Genomic DNA, 22,063 nt, shown 5'->3' with positions numbered 1-22,063 from the left:
GACAGACATTCATGGGATTTAAGAATCCCCTCTTGGAAGAAGGGGATATATGTATGCTGCTGCTGCTTCTGCTAAGTCGCTTCAGTCGTGTCCGACTCTGTGCGACCCCATAGACGGCAACCCACCAGGCTCCGCCTTCCCTGGGATTCTCCAGGCAAGAACACTGGAGTGGGTTGCCATTTCCTTCTCCAATGCATGAAAGTGAAAAGTGAAAGTGAAGTCGCTCAGTCGTGTCCGACTCTTCATGACCCCATGGACTGCAGCCCACCAGGCTCCTCTGTCCATGGGATTTTCCAGGCAAGAGTACTGGAGTGGGTTGCCATTGCCTTCTCCAGGATACATGTATACCTATGGCTAATTCATGTTGATGTATGCAGAAACCAACACAATATTATAAAGCAATTATCGTTCAATTTTAAAAAAACAAGAATCCCCTCTTGGGCTGTGCTGCCAAGAAAGTCATCTGAAAACACAGACACCCCTTAGTATCCACCAAAGGTTGATTCCAGAAACTTCTGTGGATACTGAAACCCGCAGATGCTTAAGTCATTTATATAAAATAAAAATTGTACCATGAATACAGTCAGTCCTCTGTATCGCCAGGTTTTGCATCTGTGGATTTGGAGGACTGATTATACTGGACTTTTCTGCCCAGATGTGGTCATCTTAGACTTTTATCTAGAAGGTAAAAATCTGTTATTAATAAAATGGCTCACATGAAGGGAAAGTTCAGAAGGACTACTGGGTCAGAGTTCTTGGGGAGCATTTATGAGGTTGTGTAAGCAAGGATGAGCCACCTTCCAGTGTGGAGGGATGGCTGGAGCCTGGATAGGAAGCATCTAGGTCCACATTTGTGGGGCCAGGCCTGCCCTGTGGTGAGTGGGGATGTCCCTGCACCTGGCAGGCGGGCCCTCAGGATGGTTGCCAGGCTTGTGGCGGGCTCGCTCTCCTTTCGGGGAGCCTCCAGCCTGGTTGGAAGTTTGGTGGCACCTCTATGGTGTGACCACTCCCAGTGCCAGAGACTGCCGAGCTGACTCCATCCTAGAAAGAATATGCTGAGTTGCTACTGGCATCTTCTCTAGTGTCTTAAACATGCACTGGAGCCTATATAAAGATGAAGGCCACCACAATCACAAAGAAATGGTCAGGCATTGGTGGACGAGGGTCCAGACCATGGAGGAGATCAGCCTCCCACTGTCCCAGCCTCATCCCTCTGCAATGAGCTGGTCTCACAGGGCTCACCTCTGTGCTTGGTGTACTGGCGCAGCAGCTGCAGAACATTTCCATTTTTCCCCAAGCACCCACTGGAGGTGGCAGGGGTGGTAGAGCTCAGCACAGGGCATCCATCTGGGCCCAGTGTGGGCACTGCACGCTGCAAGGACCCTCTTTATCTCAGCAATTGAGACTTGATTCTGTGAAATTGTACACCCAGCCCTGCGTTTTGTTGATTGATTTATATTTGCCTCAGATTAGTTTTTCATAAAATCTCAGGTGGCATCCCAGTTCATAAATGGATAAATGCAGCACTGCTCTCCCTTGCCATCGTGGGGCACCCCAGAATTCCAGGGCACGCGGTTTGAAACCCACAGCTGTAAGCATGTAAGCAGGAGAGTCACAGGGTCAGAGTACTGCTTGCATAGTTAAAAGGAATTAAAAAGGAGTGTGGCAGGCTTGAGTGTGGCATATGAGTGCTCTAGGTTGGGAAGGGGCCAGTCAGGCTGAGTAGAGCAGCGACAGGAGACCTGGGGAGAAAGCATTCAGGAGGCAGAGAGACTACTCTGTCTTGAGAAAACCCTATCCCAGGTCTGCAGACGAAGTATGAAGGGCAGGAGAGCAGTGTCAGGACCTAAGCACTGACACACTCAAGACTCCTTTGGGGGCTCTGTCTTAGACTTCACCTTACTGTGATTTTCAAGCAAACTTGGTTTTTGTTTCTCTGTTGATGCAGTGATTCTTTTGAGGTAATTGCAGAAGAGACCAGTGCGGCTTTTGAGAATGGAAGTTAATATTTTGTGCAATTGAATTTCTTCAGTAGTAAAGAAATTTACTATATTCTTCTTCTTGGGCAGAAGATGATGTTTGTGTTTTAATTATGAAGTTTTTTGCCTAGGGATTATAGCAGCCCTGTTCTTTTTCCCCATCCCACTTAATCTGGGAAAAAAAGCTGGAATTGGAAAAACACGTTGTTTTAAAATGCAAGATAGAAAGGCTCAGTTGAATAAAGTATACTTCTCTTCCTCAGATGATTTATTTTACATGTGAACAGACTGCACGAAAATTTGGATGTAATTTTCTGGGAAGTACCATTATATGTATATAGAAGAGGAAGAAAATCGGTTAGAAACATCTTGTAGTTTGCTGTGGTTTGGTTATGCTGTGCCGTTTGACAAGTGAAACACTGTCCAGTTGTAAAATTTCAGAAGTACAGGTTTGGAGCTACTGGGGAGACCCTCTTTCCAGCCAACCATCCTCTTGCCTCAGGTTACATGGGCTTGAAGGGTCACATGGGCAAACAGGCAGGGGTGCCCCAAGGCGGGATGTTTAGATGGGCATGAACCATCGGTTCTGCATTTTCCCTCCTGTTGTTTCACCATGTTTTGCAACCTTGGCATCAAGCTGCCTTGGCAGTTCTATTTTAAAGCCTATGCAAAGCACCTGCTCCCTGGCTTTTGGCTGGGATGCAGCCTCACTTCTCTTTGCGTCTGACCCTGTGCCCTGTCTGTGCTGGATGCCATCCCTCCCTGTGTCTGGGGCCGACGCAGCCTCCTCCTGCCCTGCCCTGTCTGGCTGGACCAGCACGGACTGCGCTCCGCAGCTCCTGGCCGCGGGCAAGCATTCCCCTGCCTCCGCGCTTCCTGTGCCTCCCCTCTAGTATCTGTCTCCTGAGGCGTCTGTCTCAGTCTTGCTCCTTTGTTTCGTCTTGTCTCTGCAGCCCGTGTTCTGACGGGGAAGCCTGTGTTCTCTCAGACACGGTGGCTTATTGAAAACACATTCACACTTTGTTTCTCTTTTCCTTTTAATATTTTGGTGCCACCCTTGCTACCAGGTTGAAAATTAGTCTCTCCCCTTTAATTTCAATTAGTGCTTTGCAGCCTAGCCTAAGAGTTCTTTTTAAAAAGTGTTGAGTTATATAGGGAAGGATTCGTTGTCTGTTACTGCCAGCCCACCTACTCTCATGCTGTCCAGAGACAGGGGAAATAGTCAAACCATACTTACTAAACCACACAAGTTCTGTTATCCACTGTTCCTAGTTTTGAAGTGTGTGGTGGCTGCTGTGAGTCACAGAAGTCCTTTTAGCGTCTCCCTGTCCCCGTCCCCAACACTGCCCCCTCGGCCCCAACTGCTGGTTGGGGGTTTGGGCTCTTGCTGCCCCTCTCCTGCCCTTAGACCTGGCTGGCTCCTCTGCCACTGATATCATGCCTGTGAAAATCACTGCTGCTGAGGTCACACTGACTCGTCCCTGACGTGTGGCTGTGGGCTCCATGCTTTGCTCTGATCTGCTGTCAGAGCGTGATGACCCCACCTTAAGTGTGACTGTGAGGATGACTTGTTGAGAAGATGTAGGGTAAGCTAGGCTGAGGGGCGGACAGTATCATGTGAGGGTCAGCAGCCAGGGGGTTTCTAGCCTGGCACCAGGAACCTTGGCCTCCTACCTACTTGAGGTTGCTTGCCCCTATTTGGGGTCTCCTGGTCCCACTTGGGGTCATCTGATGCCTACGTGTGGTGGCCATCTGAGGTTCCTAGGGCACCTTCATTGGGCCCTAGTTCTGGTCATTTGTAGATTCCAAGTCCAGGTGAGGGACTAGAGGAAGGGTCACTAGCTGGCTCTGCTTGTGAGCCTCGCCAGAAGTACTGTCGCAGTGCTGGTCCTGGGAGAGTGGGGTTGGTGCAGCTCCACGCAGCGGTCCATGTCATGGCAGGAGAGGGAATGTCGTCTTATGGCGGCAGGATTTTAAACCCTGCCCTGCACAGAGCTGAGCCTGAGTCTAGGTGCAAGAACGTGTGTCTGCCAAGTCAGAAGAGGCCCCTGGGCCCCAGGGGCCCCACACCCAAGGGCAGGGGGCAGGGAGTGTAGCAGGAGGAAGCAGTTGGGTCACACTGGCTCCAAGTGTTGTAAGGTCTCACAGAAGAGCATCCTGGACCTCGGCCTTGCCGGTACTCTTGCCCACTCTCCTCTTCTCGAGCTCATGGGTGTAGGCCCATGGTCCGAGTGCGAGGGCCCAGCTGTGGGAGCCCAGGGCGTGCCGATAAGTGAACAAGCAGGGCGGGTGGTGGTGCAGTGTGCATGAGGTTTACCAGCTCGCAGTTCGGGCTCTGCGCTCACCCACCCTACCCGTGGGGAGGATCTTGAGGAGTCCCCTGAGCCCTAGAGCTCCCTGAGTCAGGGACACTCAAACAGCAGCACAGTGAAATCAGCATGTCTTGTCTTTTCTGACCAAATGCAGGATCTTGTCTTTCTGACCAGGGTGAACCTGGGCCCCTGCAGTGGGAGGCACAGAGTCTTAACCCCTGGACTGTTAGGGGAGTCCCAGCTGAAATCTCTGTTTTAAAAACTTAAACTTACAAAATAAATTAGTTGATAGCTTGTTAAAAGACAGTTCCCCTGACATATTAAATTCATTTTTATAACTTGGCAAACTATAGGAATCAGAAACAGGGTTGAAGACTGCTGTTGAAAGAAATCAATCAAGGAAGGAAAATACCTGGCTTTTATGTTGTTGGAGGACAGAAACCCTGGACAGCGTCTGTTTGCACCATTGTTTCACCCCCGTGGGAAGGAAGGATGCGATGGGTGGGGGGCGAGCTGGGGGTGGGAGGGGCGGGTCACAGACTGGGGGTGCTGATGCTGGGCTGTGAGACTGAGGCTCTGGTGGGTCAGGTAGTCTTTGTTTTGCTCCCAGCAGTCTGCTTTTTGTGCATCAAGTATATATGTATCAGAAAAATGCCAGCATGAGGGTGGTTTTAGTGGCCAGTCAGCACAAGGGGGTAGGTACCCTGTCTGGGCAATTCTGCTCTACTCAGTCTTAGCTGTGTTAGTCTGCTCAGGCTGTATGTGTGCTAAGTTGCTTCAGTCGTGTCCAACTCTTTGTGACCCTATGGACTATAGCCCGCCAGGCTCTCCTGTCTGTGGGATTCTCCAGGCAAGAGTACTGGAGTGGGATCTTCCCAAGCTAGGGGTCACCTCCCCTCCCCCCCACTGCCACCTCTTATGTCTCCTGTGTTGTCAGGCGAGTTTTGTTTTTTGTTTTTTTTACCACTAGTGCCACCTGAGAAGCCCAACTGGAACAAAACCATACCCCAGGCAGCTTTCAGTTCAGTTCAGTCACTCAGTCGTGTCTGACTCTTTGCGACCCCATGAACTGTAGCACGCCAGGCCTCCTTGTCCATCACCAACTCCTGGAGCCTACCCAAACCCATGTCCATTGAGTTGGTGATGCCATCCAACCATCTCATCCTCTGTCGTCCCCTTCTCCTCCTGCCCTCAATCTTTCCCAGCTTCAGGGTCTTTTCAAATGAGTCAACTCTCCGCATCAGGTGGCCAAAGTATCGGAGTTTCAGCTTCAACATCAGTCCTTCCAATGAATATTCAGTACTGTTTTCCTTTAGGATGGATTGGTTTGATATCTTTGCAGTCCAAGGGACTCTCCAACAACACAGTTCAAAAGCATCAATTCTTTGGTGCTCAGCTTTCTTTATAGTCCAGCTCTCACATCCATACATGACTCCTGGAAAAACCATAGCCTTGACTAGACGGACCTTTGTTGGCAAGCAGCTTAGGCAATAGAAAAGTATTCTATCCTAGCTCTGGAGGCTAGAAGTCTGAGATGAAGGTGTGAGCAGGGCTGGTTCCCTCCGAGGTGCCTCTCCTTGACTTGCAGACGGCCGCCTTCTCACCGTGTCCTCACATGGCCTTCCCTCTGTGCCTGTGGTCACATGCCATCCTGCTGTGACCAGGCCCCAAGCCATGGAGGGGATTTGAGCTCATTTGAGCTGAGCCAAGGGAGACAGAAATGTAATCGAGTTGTTAAACTGTGAAGTCCTGCGTGGCAGCAGGGGAGGTTTTGAGTGTGTTCCAGATGTGTTATTTTTGTCACACTCTTGGGCTTTGGCACTGTGGCTTTTGGCGCTGCAAAGGCGTGTCAGCTCTTGAGGTGCAGTTGAGGCTCTGTCCCAGGGCGGCGGGTGGCCAGGCACACAAGGCCCCTGTGTTTTGCTGAGAGGAAACCCCAGTGGGCTGAAGGGGGCGAGGCTGGCAAGATTCTGGATTTGGGGTGGCTGGAGCAGGGACAGGGAGCGTGGATTTTATTCCTGGGGCAGTGGGCCACCCCTGACAAGGGAGTGGCTGCTAGAAATGGAGAAAAGTAAGTGGATTTAAACGGAATCTTGAGGTGAAATTGCGAGGTGTCAAAGAAACCCATGAGATGGAGACTGGGGACTTGAATTCAGAACTGACGGTTTCAGGTTTCCTGAACAGATGAGGCAGACACCTGCTTCTTCTTTGTGGAAGAAGCACAAGGCTGGAGAGTCATGGAGGCACCCGTGGCCCTGGAATTGGATGTTTGTAGAGTGTGCTTGTGCTCGAAAAGCACGGAGAAGAAAATGCAACAGTTAGGAAAGAGCCTCTGTGTGTGATAAGAGAGCCTTGACTGGTAGTTCACACAAAGATTAAAGGATGCTGTGAGAGAATGTTCAACAACTTCAGTGTTTTTATGGAAGTTGGAAGGGAAAAGCAGCTTACAGAATAACTTATATCATCTTGTTTCTGTGAGGGATCAGAGGATTATGGATAATTTCCTTTACTTTTTCTTTATTTTCTGATTTATCTGCCATAAATATTGATAATTTTTTTATTCTAATTTTTAATTGTAGTAAATTATGCAGAACATAAAATTTACCATTTTAAACATTCACACTATCATGTAACCGTCACCACCATCCATCTCCAGAAATTTTCCCATCTTCCCAAACTGGAACTCTGTGCCCATTAGACAGTAATTCCCCAGTCTCCTCTTCTCCAGCCCCTGGGTAACCACCATTTTACTTTTTCTCTGAGTTTGGCTCCTCTCCTCTGAATGGAATCGTGCAGTGCTCTTCCATTTGTGACTGGCTTATTTCAGTTAGCATGACTTGTGGGCTCATTTGTGTTGTTGCATGTGTCAGAATTTCCTTCCTTATTAAGACCAAATAATATTCCATTGGTTATATAAACTACAGCAAACAAAAACGTCCTTAAACACTGATTTGAAATAAGTTGAACATTTGACATTTGTCCTAGGGTGTGACCCAAGCGTGTCACAGAGCCTTTCTGCAGCTCTCTTGCACCACCTCTCCTGTGAGTGGGTGATCCGGGCCTGTCCTGGGCAGAGGGTGGGGAGGAAGCAGGCCCCATGGGCACTGAGTGGAAAGCTAGGGCAACTGGTCATGTGGGCTGCATGGTTGTTCCTGGGTGGTTGGCTTGACCTGTGGAGGTGAGAGGCACAGAGGTAAGGCCAGGCAGCCCTGTGGGACCACAGGGACCTTGTTGGGCAGCCTGGCTCCTTGGAGGCCGTCAGCTTTGAGGTGCCCTGGATGGGCACCGCTGGGGCCCCTGCGCTGGCTCTGCAGGGCAGTGACCGGGAGGAAGACTTGGCTCTGTGCACCCCTGTCCTGGATGTCCTCCTTTCCTGAGTGTGTGGAATAGGAAGTTGTGATGACAGAAGGAAGTTGGTAATGAAAGGGAGATTTTTTCATTGCTGTGAAGAATATCTGCTATATTTAGCATTAACGTGGATGGTGAGAACCATGCAGAATGGATCTTGTGCTGTTGCCGGGCTGGGGGAGGAGTTCAGGCCTCTGCTCCCTCGGTGTCTGTCCTCCCCAGCAGTCCTGCTGATCTCGTTGCTGGCTGAGAGCTGTCGCTGTCTCCAGGGCGGAGTTACTTCTCCTTTCGGGGCTGCCGGGGTTTGCCTGGTTTGACCCTCTCTCGTTAGTCATTCACACTGAGCGTGGTTGTTTCCTTTCTGAATGATCTTCCGTTGTGCGCCCCCTCTTTATCCCTGGGCATTTCCTGCTTGGAAGCCAGCTCTCTCTGACACTTGAGTAGTCCCGCTTCCTTTGACTGGTCGTGCTTGGTTTCTCTTTTCCCCATTTACTATCAGCTACCTGTGTCATTATGTCTGAAAGGAGTTTCTTACAGCTGGCATAGGCTTCGGTCAGGAGTTTTTAAATCCATTCTGACAATCTCTGTCTTTAATTGGTATGTTTCAGCTTATTGTGATAAACCTAATTATGTTTGGGTTTAGGTCTGCATTTTATTATTTAACTCCTCTTAGATCCCTCCATTCTCCGTCTCTCTCTTTTTGGCTTATAAACAGTGGAAATTTATTTCTCACAAATTATTGTTCTCTAGGTCATGAACCACTTTGGTCAGGCTATTTTTAGGATATTTTTTCATTGTCTTTATTTTTCAGCCGTGTGACTGTGATCTGTCTGGGTAGGGATTTCTTTAGGTTTGTCTTGTTTGGGGTCTGCTGAGCTTCTTGAATCTGTACACACATTTGCAAAGTTTTCAGTCTTGTTTTCAACTGTTTATCCAGCTGAGACACTTTGTTCTTGTTCTTATATTTTTATGAGACAGTGTTTGATAGTTTTCTCTTGTTCTAGAGGTCCTCAAGGTTCTTCATTTTTTTCGGTCCTCAAGGTTCTTCATTTTTTTCAATCTTTTTTTCCCTCTGTCATTCAATTCAGCTTATTTCTGTTGCTCTGTTTTCAAATTCACTGAATCTTTCCTCTGCTTTTAAGCTCCTGTGGGGAGTTCATTAAATTTCATTATTGTATTTTTTAAATGTATGTTTAATTGGAGGGTAATTGCCCTGCAGTGTTGTATTGGTTTCTGGAATACAACATCATGAATCAGCCATGTGTATACATGCATGCCTTCCTACTGCCCCGCCACCCCCCACCCCCACGCAGCACTCTAAGTCATCACGGAGCACCCAGCGGAGCTGCCTGTGCTGAGCAGCTGCTTCCCGCTAGCTTCCTCTTCACACGGTAGTGTATCTGTGGCAGTGCTCTTCTCTCAATTTGTTCCACCCTGTCCTTCCCCTCTATCTCCACAAGTCTGTTCTCTATGTCTGTGTCTCTATTCTTGCCCTCCAGATAGGTTCATCAGTAACATCTTTCTAGATTCCATATATATGTGTTAATATATGATAATTTGTTTTTCTGACTTACTTCACTCTGTATAATAGGTTCTAGGCTCATCTACCTCAGTTCAACTGATTCATATTTGTTCCTTTTTATGGCTGAATATTACTCCATTGTGTATATGTACCACGGCTTCTTTATCTGTTCATCTGTCAATGGACATCTAGGCCACTTGCATGTCCTAGCTATTGTAAATAGTGTTGCTGTGAACATTGGGGTACAAGTGTCTTTTTAAATTATGATTTTCTCAGGGTATATGCCCAGTAGTGGGATTGCTTGGCCATATAGTAGTTTTATTCCTAGTTTTTTAAGGATTCTCCATACTCTTTTTCATAGTAGCTGTATCAATTTACATTCCCACCAACAGTGCAAGAGAGTTCCCTTTTCTCCACATCCTCTCCAGCATTTATTGTTTGTAGATTTTTTGATGATGTATTTTTTAGTTCTAATTTTCCATTCGGTTATTTATGTATTTATTTGTGACTTTCAGTTTTTTTGTTCACTTCAGGAGTGCCATGTTTGTTTAGAGCATTTTTATAGTAGGTACTTTAAGTCTGGTAGATAATTGTAACATCTGTATTATTTTGGCATATCTGTTGCTCATCTTTTCCTGTAGGAGCTAAGACGTTACTGGTTCTTTACTGAGTAGTTTGGATTGCAGCTGGATGTTTTGGATATTATAGTATGAGACTCTGGGTCTTGTCGAAATCCTAGGAAATGTTGTTTTTGTTTTAGCTGGCAAACAACCTGCTTTGATTTAAGCGACAGTTCTGACCTGTCCTCTCTGGACTGCGGTGCGGTGTCACTCCTGTCTTTGGAGCTCAGCAGTGCCTTTTGGATCTGTCCTGTGTGTGCCTCCTACGGCCGTCTGGGACCTGGCTCTGGTCTCAGGGCTTGGGATGTGAGGATCAGATCCACGCATGTGCAGCTTGAGGGTGAGCCTGATGACATTTCTGACCAACTTTGTGGGCTTGGTCTTCCAAGCTTCTTCCTCTCCACATTGTCCGTGGGGCTTTCCAGTGCCCTGGGGTTCCCTTTTTGGTCCTCTGGCCAGCATGCTGAGGCTTTGGAAACCTGCCTCGCCAAATACTTCCGCACCCATGCCTGTCTGGTGCCCAGTGCTAAGTAGAGCAGCTGGGTACCTCTTCCTTTTCTTTCAGTGTTCTTGCCCAGCCTGCCTGCTGTTATTTCCAATCTCAGAATGAACATAGCTGTCCATGTAGCTGCCCCACGTATCCTGCTGGGGTCAGGGCTGCTTCACATGTCCATCTGGAGTTAGAGTTGCTCCCTGAGTCCCATGCAGGATCACAGCAACATTCAGCGGGAGGCAAGCTGGAGTATGTTGACTCCTCCCTTCTGGAGCCAGCATAGATATATCAGATGAAGTCCGTCTCCTTTTCTGTGCTTCTCTATGGCAGTTACAAAGTTCAGGCTCTCAGTCCTCTGCCAGGAGCCCTCTCCCTATTTCCTTTCCTTAGCCATAGGCCCTCACCTTATTGGGCTGTGCAGGCTGTCCTGTATTCTTGGAGTCAGGGCACTGGCTTTGTGCATCTCCATCTGGAGCGTGTGGCCTTGCTTGGAGGAAGCCCCTGGGAAGCGTCATTGGTTGGAAGCACTGTTGCCCATCCGAGGCTGTGCTGGCCTCCTGAGGACAGACGTAGTACTGGAGGAACTATTCCTGCCCCCAGCTCAGTGAAGGGGTTGTCAGACCCTCTCGGAGAGGCCTCCAGGATGATGGCCCTGAGGTGGGAGGGTGGCAGGAAGCCGTGGCACGTGTGTTGGCCCTTGTGCCCTATACCATGACCAGCAGCAGCTGTGTTGTGACTCCCCTGCTGAGGAGGCCCGAGAGAGATGCCAGGCCCCAGGGACAGTCTAAGATGCCTCTGCCAGCCCCAGCTCCCTAAGAAGAAGGCACAGGGGAGCAGGACTGTAAGTACCCCACCCTGGAGGGACTGTCATGCCCTTCCTGACAGCACAGGGGGCTTTGTGTTTGGTCGTAGGCCAGGATGGCGGCCCAAGTGACGCTGGAGGATGCACTGTCCAATGTGGACCTCTTGGAAGAGCTGCCTCTGCCTGACCAGCAGCCCTGCATCGAGCCCCCACCGTCCTCACTGCTCTACCAGGTGGGTGCTGGACAGCTGCAGGACATGTGACCCGTGATGCTGACCTCCATGTGATGGTTTTCTTTTTCCTTCCAGCCAAATTTCAACACTAATTTTGAAGACAGAAATGCATTTGTTACTGGCATTGCAAGATACATTGAACAAGCAACCGTCCATTCTAGCATGGTAACATGTTTTCCTCAGTGGGAGGGCAGGGGGTTGACACATCTGAATGGCAAATGTCTTTTTTTTTTTTGGTATTATTCTATTACTAAGAACAGTGCATGCTCTTTCTGAAAATCTGGCTTCTGTGGCCCAGAGAAAACCTTTGTCAGCATCAGCAAGCCCACTCTCCTTTGTTTATACTTGTGGTCAAGCATACCAGCCACACACCCATATGGGATTTAGATTACAGACGTGAATTGCATTGTTGTTATAACTATGTATGCTAATAATTGAATGAACATTTTGGTATGTCATTACATTACACCAGATGAAGCATGTTTACTTAGTTTGCCTTGCTTTCTTATAATAAGTTCTATGATGAATATCTTCCTAAATATATAATTATTCTCCCCAGCTAGATTTGTACAAGTGAAGTTATTAGATCAAACCTTGTGAGCATTTTAACGCATCTTAAAAATATTTTCAGGCTGTAGTCAGCTTCCCGGCTGCTCCCTCTGATTTATGGCTGTATATGTTAGCAATTTGTGACTGTTCTGCTTGCCTTTGATTTGCCCGGTGTACCCTTGCAGAATGAGATGCTGGAGGAAGGCCAAGAATATGCTGTCATGCTGTACACCTGGAGAAGCTGCTCTCGGGCCATCCCACAGGTGCCGGTCCCAGCCAGACCCCACCCCACCCCCACTGGGCACACCCCACTCCAGACAAACCAGGCCTCATCCCTTCCAGGCTTTCCTGCCCAATCACACCACACCCCACCTCTGATCTGCCCTCCTCCAGCAACTCCTCACATTCTCTGGGTTGAAGCCTCTCTCGGTCATGCTTGTTTACTTCCAGGTGAAATGTAACGAACAGCCTAACAGAGTTGAAATTTATGAGAAAACTGTGGAGGTCCTTGAGCCTGAGGTCACGAAACTGATGAATTTTATGTACTTCCAGGTAAAACGGTGAAATAATCCCAGGGGTTTAGTGCAGAGAGTGGGGCGCTGGCACCATGTCCTGACTAAACAAACTGCGTGTAAATTCAGATGGTCACAACAGCTTTGAGGCCAAAGGGAACTAAACCTTTGACAGGCTGAAGCTTGACTGGCTGCTTCAGAATAAATGCTGCTTTTATGTTTCACTTCTCTCCTTCCCTTGAGAGTGACTTTGTATTTCCTGCACGAAGACTGCTTTCTATCAGTATGCTCGTACTTTCGATTCATCTGGTTTTCATGTGTTTTCATCCCATTGTCTGCTCTGGTGGGCCTCACCCTGGTCTTGACTCCTTCTGGCCCTTGGGTTAGGCAGGGTGGCTACGGGAGGGGACTTCCTGGATTTTTAAAGACATACTTAAATGTGTGTGAGTTTTTTATTATAGATTCCTTTAGCAAACAGAGAAGATACAATTCCTTAGATGATGAGTTTTTGTTTTATCTTAAAAAATTGTCACGTGGAAATCCTCCCACTCCCTTTTTCAACTCTGAAAGCTAAAGCAATCTGCTTTACAGATGTTCTTTTGCAGCATTTTGCTCAGTAACTTTGCCGGAATAGTCAACAAAATTCTTTTACTTTGGGGACATAGTTGGTAAAGTGCAAAATCGACGATGATTGTTACAGAGCAAAGACATGTGGAAAATCACTTTCTAGAAAATGTCTCTTTACCTGAGCTGTAAATACGCACCTGTTGGTTGGGCATTTCCTCAGCGAGTAATGTGAGTCTGGACCCTGTGCTTGGAGCTGAGTCTGGGCTTGGCCCGTCCCTGAAAGCAGTGTATTTGTCCCTGCTTCCTCTGCACAGAGAAATGCCATTGAGCGTTTTTGTGGGGAGGTGAGGCGCCTGTGCCATGCAGAGAGAAGGAAGGACTTTGTGTCCGAGGCCTACCTCATCACCCTGGGCAAGTTCATCAACATGTTTGCTGTGCTGGACGAGCTGAAGAACATGAAGTGCAGTGTGAAGAATGACCACTCAGCCTACAAGAGGTGAGCGTGCCTGGGCCCCCGGGCGCCTCTGCGTGGGGGGTGCGGCACCAACAAGGGCCATTCTGGACCTGAGACAGATCACGAGCCCCACGAAGCATTCTTGTGGTCCTGTATGTGGAGGCGGCTCTGGGCTCCCATCACCCTAGAGGATGATGTGCTGCCGTGAGCCTGTGCGTCTGGTCTAGGTGGGCACGTCACAGCAGTGTGTCTGTAAGACTGAGTATGTTGGTGGCAGGTAGATCAGAGCAGCTGTCCTGTAACCAACTCTCTAGGGAAAGTCTGTGCCCTAGACTGTTAAAACAAGTTGGCTGGAATGAGATGCTGACTTCTGTTTCCTTTGTTAGACAATGAAACTTAGCTATGCAAGTGAATTACAAGAGATTTACTTTGCATCTGAATAGGCTGTGGTTTCATTTGTAGAGAAAGCAAAGTAATTTCTCCTGTGCCCTTGTGGGTTCTTGCCTGAGAACTGCCTTTAAGAAAGCAGAAATTAATAAGAGCAAAACAAATTTAATTTAATAAGTATGGCGGGGGGGTCCCAAGATATGAGACCCAAAGAAGTAACCCTTTAAACAAAGAAAAAGTAACCTGTGAAGAATTGATAAGACAGAGAAGTTTGAGTTGGCATGGTCAGTGAGTGAGGAGGTAGGAACGTTGTTCACACAGCCTCTGGTGATGAGGACGCCTCCTGACCTCCTGGTACAGGGAGGTTACCTTTCATGTGGGAGGTTTCTTTCCTGCTTTCAGGGGCACAGAGGAGGTCAGAATGTACTTGCTGCAGCTGTTTAAGTAACTAATTCAGAATAAATCAGTATGCCACAGTGGCATATTTGGGGGCAGCCTACCCTGAACCCTAATACACATCTAAAATCATGCAACCATCGCTGTGTCTTTAAAATGAAGTCAACTTGAGATGCAGCACGAAACAGATCTGAGCTTGGGTCAGCAATGGGGGTGGAGCTAGATCTCCCAGCTAGATCTCACATGAACTTATTGTTTATGTGAAATAAGTTCAGGTGTTCCATTCATCACCAAGAGTCGGCTCTGCATGCACGCGTAGATCTTCAGAATGACAACATCTTTTGAATGGTTCTGTTAACTCCTCTCCAGTAGGAGAGTCTGGAGTTGTCTCCATTTGATGCCAGTGTTCGGGGATTTCAAGTGTGTGGGACTCTTGGTGGAGCATGGGGCTTCTGAGCTGCCCAGTCCAGGAGAATAGCTTCTGCTCCTGATGGCACAAATCACTTGTTGCATGATTTTTGATCAGCTTTGTCAGCCTTTCTGACTCTATCAGAGGAATGGGGAGGTAGACAGCACCAGTGGTTTTTCATTTTAAAAAGGTTTCTTTTCTCTCTCTCTTAGCAGTAGCACCTTTATTTCAAAGCCCAGTCTGGAAAACAGTTTAAAGATGGGACTGCTCTGTGGAAGGGCATTGGAGGGCCCCTGGGCACCCCCTTCAGAAGTTGCCCACCATCTTTGCCGCCCCCCAGGCTCCCCTGAGCACAGAAGATGGCTGAGGCAATCTTCATCCTTCCAGCATCCTCTTGCTGTGATCTCTGTTGTGGACAATCTGTTGGTTCACTTTCCCAGACAATAACCCTTACTCATCCCCAGCCCTTACAACCACAGTCAACATTCAAAACACTTTTTATTAAAAAAAAATAACCAAAAAACACTTTATTTGAATGTAGCTGGTAGTTACAACTTCTTCTAAGTGTAAGTTCCAGATAACCCGTATTGTCATGGTGAGGCTTAAGGAAAATAAAAATAGCTATTTTTGGTCCTTTTCTTAATTTCCATTCTTTTTTTTTTTCTTCTTCTTAATTTCCATTCTGGCAGCTTCAACAATCACTCAAGTCAATAAAGTGGACACTATACATTCTTTAAAAAAGAATGTAAATGTACCAGTTAATATTATTTTACTGCATATATTAAAAAAAAAAAACTTACAGAAATAAGCAAGATTATAGTTTATTTCTCACCTGGAATGTCCTGATGTAGGTGGCCTGCAGCTAAGTGGATTCCCGACCATTCAGGAACCAGGGCTCCTGCTGTCTTTATGTGTTGCCTTGTAACCCAGAATGGCTAGTTGAGCTCCAGGTGTCATCTCTGCATTCAGGTCAGCAGAAAGGAAGGAGAGTTGAAGGCCCTACAATATCTCTTATAAGTAAACTTTCAAGTGCCTTACAAAGTTTTGCCTTATTTTTCATGGCTGAGTAGTTGATCCCAATGTGGAGATGAGGTTCGTTGCTGCACTACAGAAATTCAGGGTTTATTTTGAAGCAGGAAGGAAAGGAAATGACAGTTGGGATAGGTTACCAGTCTTTGCCATGAAAGCTTTTCTTTAGTACAACCCTCAAGGTTCTAGGTTGTACAGACAGGTCCTAAACTTTTTTGGGGAAGCCTTAGAAGTGCAGAGTCCTCTTATGTGCTTTCATACTGCTCTGTAAAAACTAGAGACTCAGCCCATGTTGTGCAGGATTGTTGGACCTCAGCATACAGGTCCTTCTGTGTCCACCGTTCCCTTGTCAGCCCATGAATAGGTCATATAGGTCTTGTTTTTCAGATATGGTGAGAGTCAGGAGAGTTCAGGGGGTATGTATTGATATATAACAAGAAGTGTATGTTCATCCTCATTTCTGGCACAACTCCTAAAACCCTTGGAATTTCCTGTGATGAAAGCAATAAAGTTTCTTTTGTAATGTTAGTGTGATTTTGGAAAGCCCCTAGGTACCCTCAGGATGGGGCTGGTCACCAGAGGAATCAGCCCCGGGACTGGAGGGTTGGAACTTTTAGTCCTACCCTTCTGACCTCAGTGGGGAGAGAGGGGTTAGAGGTCGAACCCATTGCCAGCATCAGTAATCTACTCAAACACTTTTCTATGAGGAATCTTCCATTAAAAACCCCAAAGGACAGGGTTCGGAGAGCTTCTAGGTTGGTGAATATGTGGAAGTTTGGTGGAGTGGTGATTGGAGAGGCCGTGGAAGCCCCATTCTTTTCCCATACATTGCCCTACTCATGGGGTCTGATGCTGTCTTCCAGCAGTGTCAGAATTTAGTTCATTGCAGGCCACCCAGCTGGTGTTAGAATATTGCTTGATGGTGTGGGAAAACCCACTCCTCATGTTAGACTTGGTACCAGATCTTTAGGTTTGTCCAAGATGGAGCCGCACATTGATGGTGGAGGCAGGATTTGGCACAGAACTGTGTGTGGTGTGGTCCCTGACTGGTGGGAGGTTTGGCTGCCCAAAGGTTTCCCAACAGAGAACCTAAACGGTGCTGGCCATCCGTGTCACTCAGCACTGGACTCACGGAGGGAGTGTCAGCCTTTTTCAGACTTGGCGATGGGGAGCCAATGTGAGAGGCCATTGTGTCAGTGCCCTTCAGGAAGACCTGTGAGTGGTGCTGCCACTTCTCTGAGGAAGTCCATCAGCTATGGACAGTGGGGTCATGAGCTGTCCACGTTGCAGAGAGACTTACCTGGAGTTCAGGGGAGAAGCTGGAGGAGGCTGAAATTGAAACCAGCATCTGTGATGCACATTTGTACAGATAACTGTGGCAGTAGTAAAGTAATTTTGATTTTGCCAGGCTGTTTTTTTTGTTTAATGTCATTAAGCATGTTGGTTGATTAACCCTTTTTTCCCCCTGTTTTATAGGGCTGCTCAGTTTTTACGTAAAATGGCAGATCCACAGTCCATCCAGGAATCACAGAATCTGTCCATGTTCCTGGCCAACCACAACAAGATCACACAAGTAACTCACACTCTGGCTGATGGGGCACATTGCCAGGGGGCTGAGGGGCAGAGAGTGGTCAGTGACATAGATCTCTGTGTTTCAGTCTCTGCAGCAGCAGCTTGAAGTGATTTCTGGTTATGAAGAGCTCCTAGCAGACATTGTGAATCTCTGTGTGGATTACTATGAGAATAGAATGTACCTGACGCCCAGTGAGAAACACATGCTGCTCAAAGTACGTGTGTTGAGGGAAGACTGCCAACAGCACCATGAGAAAGGGGCAGCCTTCTTTTCATGAATAGGCTGAACTTGATGATTGTTCTGCCAACCTTTTCTCTCATGCTTGTGTGTGTGTGTGAACATACAGCATCTTCCACCTTACATGCAGATTGCACTACAAATCCTTGACATATTCCCATGAGTGTGTCCCAAGCTTGAGCCCAGTGCCAGATAGATCTCATGCCCATCCCTGGAGAAGGTGCTTGTAAATAAGGAGGTTTTGGTCAAGGACTTTTCTCAGCATAAAGCTTCTTGTAGCAGAGATTATGCCAGATTTTACTTGGCAGGGATGTAGTTTCTAGAAATTTAGTATACTATGTCACCATGATTGGGCTTCCCAGGTTATTCTAGTGGTAAAAAACCTGCCTGCCAGTGCAGGAGACATAAGAGACGCGGGTTTGATCTCTGGGTTGGGAAGAGCCCCTGGAGGAAGGCATGGCAACCCACTCTAGTATTCTTGTCTGGAGAATCTCATGAATAGAGGAACCTGGCATGCTACAGTAATCCATAGCATTGCAAAGAGTAGGTCATGACTGAAATGACTTAGCACACATGCACGTCACCATGATTATAGTGGACTTTCATTGTTCAAGAATCATGCCATTTAACATATTCCTCATCATTACTCTGTTTCACATTGGGGAGGTTTTCAATGAGGTTTTTCATTGGGAAAATGAGAAGTTTTTTTTTTTAAATCAAATGAAAGTTTAATAATATATACATTGGAGAGAACCCAGGAAAACTGAGTAGCTCTGAGGAGATGGTTCTGCCATTCTCTTCACTCTGCTCTCTACCTTCATAGAGGGCAGCTCTGTGGGACCCTGTGCTGGATGTCCTGCTGGCCCAAAGCAAGTGGGCCCAGCTCCAAGATTTCTTCCATGTAGGAGAACTGCATGGAGGGGTCAGAGAAAAAGGGCACTGTCCAGTGGAGTGCTTTATGATATTGGAAACATTCTGTTTGCACCTATTGGTACAAGAGCCCCCTGGCAATAGGTGCTTTTGGAAATTCACATTTATTATTGCATTGTGCTTCAGAAGAGGTGGAGCTGATGTGTATACACATAAGAGGAAACAAGAAGTCACATAAAATGGCTTCATGTGAAGGGCTAGCTATTAATTTCTGAGGGGCTTTTAAAAATACTTTTTACCAAGCCTAGAAATATTAAAATTACAAAAAGAAAAATCTCATTGGAAAAGATAAATAGTAAAAGTAGTAGATCCACTTGTAGCAAGGTTAAAAGACAGAAGTAGTAAAATCACCTATATTCGTAATAAATAGTTAAGGGATACAAAAAAGATATAAATTATGATGTAAAAAAACATTAAGCGTTGGTAGGGGAGTAAAAATGCAGTTAGTAGAATGAGTCCAAACTTAAGAGATTGTAACTTAATCATATATATACATATATATGGGTTGTTATATATCAACCTCATGATAACCACAACCAAAAATTTATAATAGATTCACAAAAAAGACAAATCTAAACATAACACTAAAGATATTCATCAAATCACAAGGGAAGAGAGCAAAAGGAGGAGAAAGGAATGAAAAGGAACTATGAAAAACTGAAGAACTTAACAATGAATAAAATGGCAATAAGCATGTTGTTGTTTAGTTGCTAATTGTCTCTGATTCATTGTCACTCCATGGACTGTGGGCTTCTTCAGTCCATGGGAATTCCCAGACAAAAATACTGGAATGGGTTGCCGTTTCCTTCACCAGGGGATCTTTCTGACACAGAAATTGAACCCGTGTCTCCTGTATTGGCAGGCAGATTCTTTACTGCTGAGCCACTTAGGGAAGTACCTATCAATAATTAATTTAAATGTGAGTGGATTAAATGCTCCAATAGAAAACATACAGTAGCTGAATGGGTTAAAAAATAAGACCCATAGGTATGCTGCCTTCAGGAGACTCACTTTAGATCTAAAGACACATAGACTGAAAGTGAGGGGATAGAAAATGATATTTCACGGAAGTGGAAAGAAAGCTAGGGTGGCGATACTTATATCAGACAAAATAGACTACAAGACTTAACAGCACAATTCTAAAGAAGAAGGACAAAATCATGAAACGTGGAAGTTTGCTGTGCCTGTGATGTCAACAATAATGTTGAAGAAGTGTAGAAAAATGATAGAGGAGATGGAGGAATTTCTCAGTGTGTAGACGCAGGGTCAGCCACTCAATGCTGATTCAAAAGAAAGCTAAAAGCCTTTGTGAAGACTGGAGAAAGAACCACAGTAAAGAATCAGAGGGTACATCTTTTAATGCCAGCTGTGGCTAGTTTCATCAGTTCAAGGCTAGTCAGCCTTTACCACATAAAAGCAAATGGCGAGATAGCTAGTGCAGATAGGGTAGCTGCCTGGGAATTTCCTGAAATGCTTTGAGAAATTACTGATGAAGGCTTATATTTACCAGAGCAGGTTTGTAATGTAGATGAGACAGGACTGTACTGGAAGTGGATGCCAGACCAAAGTTACATCAGTAAGGAGGAAAAGTTGATGCCAGGCTATAAAGAAGCAAGTTCAGTTCAGCCGCTCAGTTGTGTTCAACTCTGCGACACCATGGATTGCAGCACGCCAGGCTTCCCTGTTCATCACCGGCTCCTGGAGCTTGCTCAAACTCGTGTCCATCGAGTCAGTGATGCCATTCAAGCATCTCATCCCCTGTTGTCCCCTTCTCTTCCTGCTTGGGTGTTTTCCAATGAGTCAGTTCCTCACGTCAGGTGGCGAAAGTGTTGGAGCTTCATCTTCTATGAGACTAGGAATCAACTATAAGAAAAAAAAAATCCAAAAAAACACAACCACATGGAGGCTAAGCAATATGCTACTAAAGAACTAAGGAGTCCCTAATGAAATCACAGAAGAAATTTAATAATACCTGGAGACAGATGAAAATGGAAACACAGTGTTCCACAGTCTGTGGGACGTAGCAAAAGCAGGTCAGGAAGCAAGAAAAGCTTCATATAACCAATCTAAACTTACCCCTAGAGGAACTGGCAAAGAATAAGCAGAACCCCAAGTTAGTAGAAGGAAATAATAAAAGATTGGAGTGAAAAATAGATGAAATAGTGACTAAAAATAATAGAAAAGAGTAAAACTAAGAGCTCGCTTTTCAAAAAGTAGACACATCAATAAAGCTTTAGTTAGACTCCTCAAGAAAAGTAGCAAGAGGGCCCAAATCAATAAAATCAGAAATGAAAAAGAAGTTACAGCCAACACCACAGAAATACAAAAGGTTATAAGAGATTACTGTGAACAATTATATGCCAATAAAATGGACAACCTAGAAATGGATAAATTGCTGGAAACGTACATTCTACCAAGATGTATCAGGAAGAAACAGAAAATAAATATGAACAGACTGATTACCACTAATGAAATTGAATCAGTAATCAAAAAACTTCCAACAAATGAAAGCCTAGAACCAGATGGCTTTACTGGTGAATTCTACCAGACATTTAAGGAAGAGTTAACAACTATCTTCAAAATATCTCCACCCCCACCATAAAAAATGAAGAAGAAGGAAAGCTCTGACCTCATTCTGTGAGGCCTCATCACTCTGATATCAAACCAGACAAAGATACCACACACACAAAAATTACAGTCCAATATCATGGATGAACATAGATGCAAAAATCCTCAACAAAATGTTTGCAAGCCAAATTCAGTACATTAAAGAGATAATACACCATGATCAACTGGGATTTATTCCAGGGATGCAAGAATAATTCAATAACTATAAATCAATTAATGTGATAACACATTAGCAAATTGAAAAATAAAAATCATATGACTACCTCAATAGATGTGGGGAAAACTTGACAAAATTCAGGATCCATTTATGAGAAAGAATCTTAACAAAGTGGATATACAGGAACATGCCTCAGCATGATAAAGGCTGTGTATGACAAGCCCACAGCTAGCATCACATTCAGCAGTGAGAGTGTATTCTCTTTAAGATTAGGCACAGAACAAGAATGCCCGGTCACTCTCACCACCTTTATTCAGCATAATATTGGCGGTCCTGGCCACATCAGTCAGAGAGAGAAAAGAAATTACAGGAATCCAAATTGGAAAGGAAGAAGTAAAATTGTTACTGTTTGCAGATGCCATGATACTATACGTGGACAATCCCAAAGATACCCACAAAAAGCTTTTGTAACTAATACATGAATTCAGTAAAGTTGCTGGATGTAAAATAATATACAGGAATCCATTGTGGTTCTATATACCAACAACAAACTCTCCGAAAGATAATTTTTTTTTAAAATCCCATTTGTATCAAAAAGAATAAAATACCTTGGAATGAATCTAACCAAGGAGGTAAAAGACCTGGACTCTGAAAAATTATAAGACATTGTTGAAAGAAATTGAAGACAACATGAACAAATGGAAAGATCTGTTTTATTTTGGGGATTGGAAAAATTAACATCATTAAAATTCCCATACTACCCAAGGCAATCCACAGTTTTGGTGCAACCCCTATCAAAGTACTTTTGGCATTTTTCACAGAACTAGAACAAATCATTATAACATTTGTAAGGAAACATGAAAGACCCCAATTAAAACAATCTTATGAGAGAAAGCTTTAAGGACAAAACTGGAGGTAGCACACTC

General features: G+C 45.7%; 1 protein-coding gene across 1 annotated transcript in view; it reads left to right on the top strand.

The window, feature by feature from the left end:
• The window catches only part of CYFIP1 (cytoplasmic FMR1 interacting protein 1), a 107,800-nt gene that overhangs the window by 20,240 nt on the left and 65,497 nt on the right, over window positions 1-22,063 (top strand). Inside the window, 7 exon segments of the mRNA XM_055571830.1 lie at window positions 11,187-11,309; window positions 11,385-11,474; window positions 12,044-12,121; window positions 12,309-12,410; window positions 13,252-13,433; window positions 17,089-17,185; window positions 17,271-17,399. Of these exon segments, the coding sequence (XP_055427805.1) occupies window positions 11,193-11,309; window positions 11,385-11,474; window positions 12,044-12,121; window positions 12,309-12,410; window positions 13,252-13,433; window positions 17,089-17,185; window positions 17,271-17,399 (795 nt within the window). The 5' untranslated portion in view covers window positions 11,187-11,192.

Source organism: Bubalus kerabau, chromosome 3 (assembly GCF_029407905.1).
Source record: "Bubalus kerabau isolate K-KA32 ecotype Philippines breed swamp buffalo chromosome 3, PCC_UOA_SB_1v2, whole genome shotgun sequence".
NCBI lineage: Eukaryota > Metazoa > Chordata > Mammalia > Artiodactyla > Bovidae > Bubalus > Bubalus kerabau.
The sequence above is the reverse complement of the archived record's forward strand: the minus strand, read 5'-3'. Positions and strand labels throughout refer to the sequence as shown.